Here is an 11,194-nt window from a genome sequence, read left to right on the forward strand (position 1 = left end):
GCCTTGAAGAGTCTGTGTGCAGGATGATGTTTAAATGCCCACCACTATGCCTGGCATGCTCTAGAGGCTAAAGGAATGAGAACTTGTGCTATTCTTGGTTATTATCTATAGGCTGCAAATGGTGGTGGAAAAAGCCTTGTATTTGAAGTCCGATGGTAATGGTAAACACTAGCAAATACTTCACAACAGTTTTTGTGCGTCAGGCCTTTTCCTAAATGCTTTATGTATATTAACTTGTTTAATCTTCACAACAACCCTAGGTAGGTGCTATTATGATGCCCCATTTAGGAAGAGTCCTGGCAGTCTAGCCCCAGAATCCATGCACTTAACCAAAACCTCAACTCTGCTGCCAGTAACTGCAGACTTTGGGCAAATCATTTTAACTTATTAAAGTCTCAATTTCCTCCTCCATAAAAATTAGAACATAAATACCTACTTCATGGAGTCAGGAGATAAAGTATAGTGGCTGCATTATGCTCAGCATTGAGCTAGTCCTCAGGAAATGGTAATGATTATCATTACATGGGAACCTTCATAAATGCCTCTGCAAACCTAACTTCGTCTCTTTCCACTTACGAACATCAGCCCTACACTTTGGCCAGACTGAATCACTTCTACAGTTCTCTTCTGCATTTCCACATTTCCATCTGCTTAGAGTACACTTTCATCTTCTTTGCTCACTCACATTTTTCCATTAACAGTCAGCGAAGGTGTCTCTTTCTCCTCCAAATATGCCTGCACCCTTAAAGCTGGGTTAAATGCCAGTATCCCTATTGTGCACATATTTGTATTATGGTATTTTTCATGAAATATTATAATTATGTGGGTTTTTTTCCTGCCTCACATACTACAGTGTGAGCTTCATGCAGGCAGGAATAATGGTCTTCATTGCTATAATGGCAGCAGTGTCAGTGAATATTTGTTGAATGAATCTATGATCAGTATAGCAAGATGGCTAGACGTCTACATATCTGATTCAGATTTAACATGATAAATGACCTAATAAATATATTTTAAAATATTCTGCAAGCACAAATGGCATAGTAATTAATTCTATGTTCTTTGTTCAAAACTAAGAAAAGCTACACAGAAGAGCTGAGGAGTGCTTTGAAATACTTCAAACAGTTTTTCACCAGGTAGTGAAGTAAAAAAAATGTCAAGCAGGGGGACTGTCCATGGAACGTCAGTGTGAAGGCATATTCTACATGTGGGGAATGGAATAGTCCAGAACGGCTAAAACATAAATCCCACACATCGCAGTGTTGGTGACAGGGTGAAAGAAGTCAGATTAGTGGGGAGATGAGACAAAAAATGTAGACAGTGGCTGAAACATGCGAGAATTTAAATGCAATATATTTTTTTCTGTTGTCATTATAGGGTGTTGACATGTCTTGAGTGGGGGCGTAACAGAGACCATGCTGAAGTTTTACAAAGATAACTCCTGCAACAATATGGAGGACAGATCAGGAAGTAGACAGATGCTAAAGGCAGGAAAACTCAACAGCAACTTAATGGCCGAAGAAGAGAATCAATGAGGCCTTGAGTAACAGGAGGTAACCAGTTTCATAGATATTGTAAAGTTTTGGTGAAGAACTGTATGCTTGGGATGAGAATGCTTAACTTTATAAAAGTTCAAAATGTATTGCTTAAAGTTAACAACTTGGTAAGAATTTGGTTAATAATAAATGTTTTCATCTACTTGTTAAATATGAGCTATAAATAAATTTCTTTAAAAAGTTTTAAGAATCTCAAAATCAATCCCTGTAACATTTTGATCTCACTTTAAATATATTTTATGAAAATCTTAGATAATCTGTGAATGAATCTGTGTTATTTAAGAGGGAAATTTTCTTTTCCATCATTATGTATGCTTGGACAATAAAAATTATTTTACTCTAATCAACAAATATGAGAATCTTAAAGCAAATTAAAATAAAACTATTTGGTGTAAATATTTACAATTCTTCCTCGTTCCCCAACATTTCACAAACATGAAAACAGAACTTAGAAACACTACTTGTTGAACTGGACATACCTCATTTAAAAAGCCAAAGACTTTAGAAAGACAAAAGAATAATTGTAGAAACAAACCACTGTATAATTAGAGCATCAATTTAAAGAACAATTCAATATTATACCCCAATTTGTAGATTTTGCTCTTAAAAGCCTAATTTCGAAATAAAATGGAAAAAAAAAAAAGAAAAAAATGAATCATAGTCTACAATTTTTTTTTGCATCTGTGTGGTCATCCTTTATTCATCAAAATCATTTAAGGATTTTTATCTTGCAGCTTAATTAATAAGAGTAACTAACTTCCACGGATTAGTAATTTTGCAATATATGGCTTTGCAAAGAATTGCTCATAGTCATTGCTGTAGGTTTATGTATAGCATCAGCTGAAAAAGTTATTCATATTGTGATCTATGGATGTATAATGTGACTTGGCTTTAAGAAGCTATTCATTCTCCTCAAGTATTGATTGAATCCTTAGGTGGTATATATTTTAAAATTTTCTCTATCTAATGGTTTACAATGTGCATAAATGTTTACAATGCACTTAGATAAGCCCTGGTTATTACACTTGGGGGGAAATGAATTATTTGTCAGTGCTGATTGACTGGGAAACAGGAAATTAAAAATGACAACAGCAAATCCTTGAATGAAATTTTTAGTGTAATAAATGCTCTCATGAATAAAATGCAATTTTTAAATACCAGCAACTCTGAATAAGCACAAAGTAATGGGTTCCATGTTACCAAGTTATGGGTCTTAAGCTACAAATTAAGAGCTGTAAAAACTAAAAGCAGCTCAGGTTTGGGGAGTCGGGGTGGTGAGAAGAATCAGGGAGGAAGGGAGCCAGGGTCTCTGCAGCTCTGACTTTGCTATCTACCACATGCTTTACTTTCTTTCTCAGCCTAAGGAAAAACAGCCAAATTACAGGCTGCATTTGGAAACCTGAGGTTTTGTGAGGGATGGTATCTTGGTCAGGGTCTCCAGAAGCAGAGCTGAGGCAGAGATTCTTAGGTGAGGGATTTGAGGGAGCACTCCCAGGAGAAGGGGAGTAAAGGGACAGGGCAGGGAGAGAGCTCAGCAGGGATGTGGTCTTGGGTGGAGACCAGCCGCAGCCTTGCCCAGCATGGTAGAGGCGCCCTGAGCTCCAAGTGCACCACACATTGGTTCCTCCTGGAGGCAGGGAAGCCAGCTTTGGGGCTTCTGCCAGTCAGTCTTTGACTGAAGGCTCTGGGGAAATGGTGGCTGGGGTTCATGACCCCACAGGAAGGTGATATCACTGAGGTCCAGGTCCCCACTCTGGAGAGGGAGAGAGCTGAGGTGTTCTGCATTCCCTGGGGACAGACATCAAGGTGGTCCCACACAGCGGCCACCACTGCAGGGGCGTGTCTCTTTGTGATTGCTGTACACACATACGCACACACACACAGACACACATACACACACAGTGATTCTAAGGTAGAGGAAAGAACTTGCATTTGTCATGAGGTGAGCTGGTGGGATGACGGGGCAGGGGTGAGAACATCAGGAGGGGAGATGATTGGGAGTTGTAACGCCTGCGCTTAAACGGTGGAGTGGCCAAATCTGGGTGTGAATGAACATGTTGCATGAAAAGTGAGAAGCAGAACAGAAGAAAGGATACCGAAGCACCTTACTGCTGCACTTGAAGACGGTGGTAGGCAGGGAGCCCGGGCAGACAAGGGCTGGGTGGGGAGGGAGTGGTGACCCAGGCTGGCTGAGCACCAGGGCTCTCGGTGCCCCCTGCACCAACAGAGCTGGAAAAGGTTGTTCATTAGTGTGCGTCTGCCCACGGTTTTTTCAGGAAAGGAGTCCCTGAAGTCTACATTTTGAGAGGAGAGTCTCAGCTTTAATCAATCTTTAAAATGACTCCCTCATCTACCACGTTCTGCATAAAGTGAAAAAGGCACATGAAAAGGATTTGGGTCTGGTAATATATAATGCTTTTCTAATCTGTTCAGAGGATTAGCAAGAAAAGAAAATCTCTTCAGACATAAATGTCTAAATTCTTTAGGATCCTTTGATGCACTTTTTAATTGGAAAATTCAGTTACAGGATGTGTGTGTGTGTGGGTGGGTGGGTGGGTGTAGGTGTGTGTGCATGTAAAACAATTCTTGCACAATTTAAGTTGCAGGAATAAGCAATTAAATAGTATTTTACCTGTGATATATGAAACCCAAAATAGAAGCAATATTCCCAGAGGAAAGCCAGCTTGGTTCATCGAATAAGGCAATCCTGCAAAAAACATAAAATACCCCACCTGTCACATTAATAAAATATACAGAAATACAGATATTTCCCCCCAATTCCTATACATAATAGGCTAAGTAAATTGGCATGCTTATATCACATAGTCACAAACAGTGCATAGGAATACTAAAGTTAAATGTTAGCATATTAATACCTATTTCAGAATAAAATGTTGTAAGTTAAGGACTTGTCAAGAAAGCAAGTTGATAAAATGGAAGAATAAGAATTAGAAAGCATCAGATGAATAACAGATGCCAGTTCACATGAGAAATGTTCACTTCAGGGTCAGGGGGACAAACAACCTAGAATCTGTGGAGGGTAATGACCCAGGGCTGCCCTTGCTCTCTTCACATGCTGGCTGGAAAAGCAGAGCTGGTAATGAGAGGGTAGAAGGGTTATGAGATATGAGGAAAGACCAACTCTGGGGTCAAAATGGGCAACCCTGTAGGAAAAGGAGAGGCAAAAATATATTTTATAAAGCTGATGGGGGTAAGTAATATTATTTCTTATGAAGTTCTCTGGAAATGGGCAATTTTAGATTAATGACAATATAATATTTAAAATAAAACATCTTTAAAATATTTCCATCCAGGATTTGTATTCTCTGAAAAATTCCCCCCGAAAAAATCTGCTGAGCCTAATTAAGAGGTACTTTTTAAAGTTGCTGACATGGATCAGCTTAAATTGTTCATATTAGGAATGAGCTCTAGAGTTTTGCCCAAACCTCCGTGGTACATGGAGGCAGAATTTCAAACAAGCCTTTGCCAGTACTTCCTACTACTTTGCCTCAGGTTCCTAAATTTTATCCACCATTTGAAAAACAAATTGTCTATATATGGAAAGTAAAATCAAGAAACACATCAACTTGTGAAAGTTAAGAAAAGTAATACTATTTAATTGCTTATTCTTGCAACTTAAATTGTGCAATAATTGTTTTATATGCACACACACCCACACCCACTGTCAATCCAGATGACTGTGACTAAAATGTCAAAACTTTATAGGAAAAAGTAATATTCTCAATGAATATTTATAGGGTTTTGTTTTGTCTCTGCTTTTTCTAAAATCGGATGTTTTCAAATAATAAAAAGAATAATAAGCACTAAAAAAACAACTGCCTTTATTATTATAATGCCATGCACTTAATTTTGTCAGAATTTTTCCCTTGCTTCAATTTGGGAAAATATGAGCTGCTCATTTCTTTCAATTCTGACTATTTGTGTCCTTTATTTAAAAAAAAAAACATTTAACCAATTTCTATGTATTGATTACATAGTAAGTTTGTACTTTAAAGTTTAACACTACATAAATGGGTAAGGAAATACTGCACAGATTTAATTTTTCACAAGATTGTTATGTTTTCACATTAAATTTTTGTACCTCCAATACTTCCAAATACCTGGAGGTTTTACACTTCTAGAAGGTCATACAGAGGTGATTCAAGCAATGGTGGTCACTCCAGGAAAAGGGGAAAAAAATAAATTAGGTAACATTATCAATTGATCATGAAGCCTATGGAAAAAAAAATCAGCATCTCCCATTGTCAGCTTCACCTTAATCTACCACATGTGGAGGATGCTCTAAAACGTGGAAAGAGTATGAATCACAACCCTCAGCAGAAAAGACTGATGTGTGCACATTGTTACATTGGAAGAAAGGAAAGACGTTTATGGGGAAAAAAATTACCGATTTTATAATTTAAGATTTTTTCCTTTAAAAATAATCTAAGAATACTACCAACACAATAAATGTTTTAAACTGAGACTTGTTACTTAAAAAAACAAAAACAAAAACAAAAAACAAAAAACTTACCTATGATACCAGATCCTATAATCGAGTTGACAACATTAAAAACAGCAGCAGACTGACGACAAGTTTCCCCTTTGTGCTTATGTTCCGAAACGAGGGTTTCTCTGTCATCTAGATCGCTCTATATATAAAATGGCAATTAAATACATATTGACTAGCTCAAAAAATCATAAAATTGTAAGACAAATACACAGTGTAAGAGACTAACAAGAAATCAGTAGTAATAAGTAATCTCAATAATGATAAGAAAATAATGATGAGGATGATAATGAAGAGTAACAATAATATCTAGTAATTCAACAGAACTTTATAAATAAACGCCATCCTAAAGTGCCCTGATAACAAGCTGCGCCAAGTTCTCGGACTGCTGCATGAAATCCTTGAGTACAGGATCTCTGAGGAACCAGTGATGTGATTTTGTGAAATTAAAGGGGTTATATGGAAAAACGCCCGCCAAGAAAAAAAAAAAAAAAGTCATATCAAGGCAAAACTTTTTCTCCTGGAGAACCTTCCGCGGTGCTAAATCAAGACACCAAATGAAGACAGCTAAACTCTGTTGTAGGGTGAATGAAACTTGAAGGGACCTGCCTTCACAACCCGCCCGTCTCCAGCGTTACCTGCGGCGGGACGACCTGGCGCTGCCCCTGGTAGCCCATGTTTGCACCTGCGCCCTCGTAGGTGGAAGGTTCGCGGCCCCGGGTGCTGGACGCTGGCGGGAAAAGCCTCCTCCGCGACCTCCCAGGCCGGGGTCAGCGCGCGGCCGGAGAGTCGGGTTGAGAGGCTGCGCGGGCGCCCCCGCCCCCTCCTCCGCGGGCTGCGCGGGCTGCGCGGGCTGCGCGGGCTGCGCGGGCTGCCGCCGGAGCTCCCTTGGCTCGAGCAGCCCTCCGCAGTTTTTCTGGGGAGCTTGCGGAGCCACGGGCACCTTTTTCCTCAGGCGGAGATGCTACAGGGTGTGTCTGATCCGGCAGCCCTCTCTCCCCGCACCCCTCCCTGATTTTACCCTCCCTCCCAACCTCCAGCTGCAAAGTACGGTTTGTTCCGCCCACGCTGACCTGCCCAGATTGTACACAGAGTTAAGACGGACTCATTTAGTCCATCCCAAGTTAGCTGCTCCTTGGCTGGAGTCTGATGTCCAGGTAAGATAGCAGTAGCACCCCTGCTCCCACGGAGCGTCTCTATTACCACCTCCTCGTGCTCCTTACACCTCTTTTATGTCAGAGATAACAGATGAAAATGTAGAACTTTTAAATGGAAAATGAAAAACTTGTCTAGAGTTTTAGCAAACCTGATTATTAAGCATGCTTTGGTCAAATGTTTCCAGGTGACTTTTCAGAAAAGGAGATTTACACAAAGGAAAGGAAGATGGATTGATAATGGAATCACAAAACGAAACTTAAAAGCGGGCGGAGTGGGGTGTCAGGGGATGGAAAGGGAAAGGCACTTAGATATCTGAACTACAAAGAATCTTAAATGACCCTTTTTTCACCCGTCTTACCTTAAAGGTGAGGAAACAGGCCCAGAGAATATTCAATCACAAAGAGGCAGAATACATAAAGAACAGTTTCAGGGATAGTAAGAGGTGTAATAAAACATCTACTTATCAAATAATTAAAGAAGTTTTTTTCATAAACATTTATTTAAAATTATGAAACATGCAAAAACCAGAGAAAAACCTAAAGAGAATTATAAACTTCATATATTCTCCACTGTCGAAGTAACAAATATTAATATTTTGTCAGACTTTCTTCAAAATTGCTTCTAATAAACTGCAGATGATGAAAGCGACATGTGTAATCTCTGATACTAAGTCATTAAAGTCGTTGTGGTTTCTAACTTGTTCACTTTCAGACCTCTCGCTCTGGGCAAAGCCAGCTGCAGTGTCACGAGGACATTCAAGGCTCCTGCAGCAAGAAACTGAGTCTACTGCCAACGCCTTGTGAGTAAAACATGTTGAAAAATGATCCTTTAACCCTAGTCAACCCTTCAGATGACTACAGCCCCAGCCAACATTCCAAATGCAGCCTGAGCCAGGGCCACCCAACCAAGCTATCCCTTCCTGATCCACAAAAGTGAAATAAAAAATGTCTATTGTTGTTCTAGACCACTAGTTTTGGGGGTATTTGTTACACAACGAAGGAAAACTAAGATAGGATTTCTGTACTTTTTTGGGGGAAGTGTTTAGTCTTTACTAATTAAGTTTTAAAAATTGAATTTATTTTATTTTGAGCGGCTTTAGGTTCACTGCAGCATTGAGCAGAAGGTACAGAGATTTCCCATTTACCCTTTGTCTCCATACATCCAGAGCCTCCGCCATTAATAATATTCTCCACTAGAGTTGTACATTTATTACAGCTGATGATCCTACATTGACACATCATCACCCACAGTTCATAATTTACATTATGGTTTGCTCTTTGTGTTGTTACATTTGATGGGTTTGGACAAATGTGAAATGGTATGTTTCTACCACTGTAGTATCATACAGAATAGTTCACTGCCTTAAATATCCTGTGTTGAGCTGATTTATCCCTCCCCTAATACCTGGCAACCACTGATATTTTTACTGTCTCCATAGTTTTGTCTTTTCTAGAATGTCATATAGTTGGAATCCTATAGTATGTGGCCTTTTCAGATTGGCTTATGTCACTTAGTAATATGCATTTAAGTTTCCTCCATTTCTTTTCATGGTTTGATAGCTCATTTCTTTTTAGCATTAAATAATACTCCATTGTACCACAGTTTACTTATCCATTCACCTACTGAAGGATATCTTGGTTGCTTCCAAGTTTTGACAATTATTGATAAAGCTACTATAAATACCTGTGTGTAGGTTTTTGTGTAGATGTAAGTTTTCAGCGCCTTTGGGCAAATGCCAACAAGCACAATTGCTGGGTCCTTTGGTAAGTGTTTACCTTTGTAAGAAACCACCGAATTGTCTTTCAAAGTGGCTATACCATTTTCTATTGAATGATACAATGAATGAATGAGAGTTCCTGCCAGTGTTTGGTGTTGTCAGTGTTGTACATTTTGGCCTTTCTAATAGTATACACTATGCATATATGATTGAATATATCATTGCTATTATTATTTTGAACAAACTGTTATCTGTTAGATCAATTAAGAATAAGAAAAAGAAATGTTTTTATTTTACCTTCACTTACTCCTCCTTTAATGCTTTTCTTTTGTTTACGTAGATCTAAATTTCTGACTTATATAATTTTCCTTCTCCTTAAATAACTTAATTTAATATTTTGAAATGCATTTCTGTTGGTAACAAATTCCCTCAATTTTTGTTTGTCTGAGAAAGTCTTTATTTCTCCTTCACTTTTGAAGGATATTTTTTACAGGGTACAGAATTCTTCTAAGTAGGTGGTTTTTTCGCTTAACGCTTTAAATATTTCACTTCATTTTTTTGTTTACATGGTTTCTGAGGAGAAGTTGGATATAATTCTTACTTTTCTTTGTTCCTCTATAGGTCAGGTGTTTTTGTTTTTTTCCCATTTTTCCCCCCAGAACTTTATCTTTGATTTTCTGTAGTTTGAAAATGATATTTGTTACATGTAGTATATTTTTGCATTCCTCCAGCTTGGTGTTTTCTGAGCTTCTTGGATCTGTGATTTGGTATCTGATATTAATTTGAGGCAATTTTTATTGTTTTTTCAAATATTTGTTCTGTTTCTCTCTCTTCTTCTTTGGGTATTACTGTTGGGCATGTATTACACTTTTTGTAGTTGTCCCACAGTTTGGGGATATCCTATTCCGGGATTGGAGTTTTTTCTTTGCAGTCTTTTTTTTTTTTTTTTTTTTTTTGGCTTTTCATTTTTGGAGGTTTCTATTTAGATATCTTCAAGCTCAGAACTTCTTTCTTCAGCCATATCTGGTCTATAAATAAGCCCATCAAGGCATTTGTATTTGTTAGAGAGTGTTTTTTACCCATAGCATTTTATTTTGGTTCTTAGGATTTCTATCTGTCTGCTTACATTGCCTGTCTGTTCTTGTATGTTGTCTAGCCATTAGAATAGTTAGCGACTTAATCAGAGTTTTTAAAATTCCTTGTCTGTTAGTTCCAACGTGCCTCCTGCATCACAGTCTGGTTCTAATGCCTGCTCTGTCTCTTTAGACTGTATTTTTTATCTTTTAGTACGTCTTATAACTTTTCCTTGATAGCTGGACATGAGGTAATGGGAACAAGGAACTGCTGTAAATAGACCTTTAGAAACATGATGGTGAAGAGGAGGGAGAGGAAGCATTTGCTGGTCCTACGAGTAGATCTCAGTCCTTTAGTGAGCTGGTACCCCTGGATTGTGAACTCCACACATGCTTCTCAGGACTCCTCTCCTCCTTAGGTGGAACAGAATGGTTATAGTAGGCTGGGGTTATGTATTTTCTTCCCCCAGGTCAGTTAAGCTCTGATAAAATGTCAGCAGGTTAGGCTCTGGTTAAATAGTTTCTCCTAAGGGCAGACCATCATAAGAAGAACAGAATGCTCTCGAGTGTTTAAAAATGGTTCCTTTCCCCTCCTCCTGCAAGAAGCAAGAGGAGATTTTTCTCCAGTATATACTGTGAGAGCTTGATTGAGCTCCTGGAGGTAAAATTCACAGAAGTGTGGGGGCCCCTGATGACTCGGTACAAATTCATCAGTTTCAGCTCAGGTTTCCCTACCTGGCACTGGTTCCCATGGAGGTTTGTGGCTTCCTGTATTTGTCTGATGATCTGTGTAATTTTGGAGGCAGTAGTTTGCCCTGTGATCTCACTTCTCTGTAGGGTCTAAGAGGAGTTGTTGATTTTTCAGTTTGGTTAGCTTTTTACTTCTTGTTTAAGACAGAGTGGCATATTCCAGCTTCTTATAGGCTGGACCAGAAACAGAAATTTCTTAATATATAATTTAATGATCTTTCTTAAAGACCTTTTTTTTTTCTAATTTCAAAAGTATAATTTAATACAATTTCAAAAGTACTATATTCTCAATGAAAAACCACGAAGAAGAAAGAATAGAACACATAATCATTGGAAATCCCTCCATGCAGAGGTAAACACAGTTAACATTTTAGAACCTTACAGTTTACTCAGATTATACAGTGTTGGATGTGGAGGATAAGTGCATATT

At 38.5% G+C, this 11,194-nt stretch overlaps 1 protein-coding gene across 1 annotated transcript in view; it reads right to left on the reverse strand.

Annotated features, from left to right (window-relative positions):
* Positions 1-6,204, reverse strand: part of SLC38A11 (solute carrier family 38 member 11) — a 48,451-nt gene extending 42,247 nt beyond the window's left edge. Inside the window, exons 1-2 of the mRNA XM_010982455.3 lie at positions 6,091-6,204; positions 4,189-4,263 (exon numbers count right to left, since the gene is read on the reverse strand). Coding sequence (XP_010980757.1) covers positions 4,189-4,249 — 61 coding nt within the window. The 5' untranslated portion in view covers positions 4,250-4,263; positions 6,091-6,204. The remainder of the gene's footprint in view (positions 1-4,188; positions 4,264-6,090) is intronic.
* Positions 6,205-11,194: the final 4,990 nt, after the last annotated feature.

Source organism: Camelus dromedarius, chromosome 4 (genome assembly GCF_036321535.1).
Source record: "Camelus dromedarius isolate mCamDro1 chromosome 4, mCamDro1.pat, whole genome shotgun sequence".
NCBI classification, from domain to species: Eukaryota; Metazoa; Chordata; class Mammalia; order Artiodactyla; family Camelidae; genus Camelus; species Camelus dromedarius.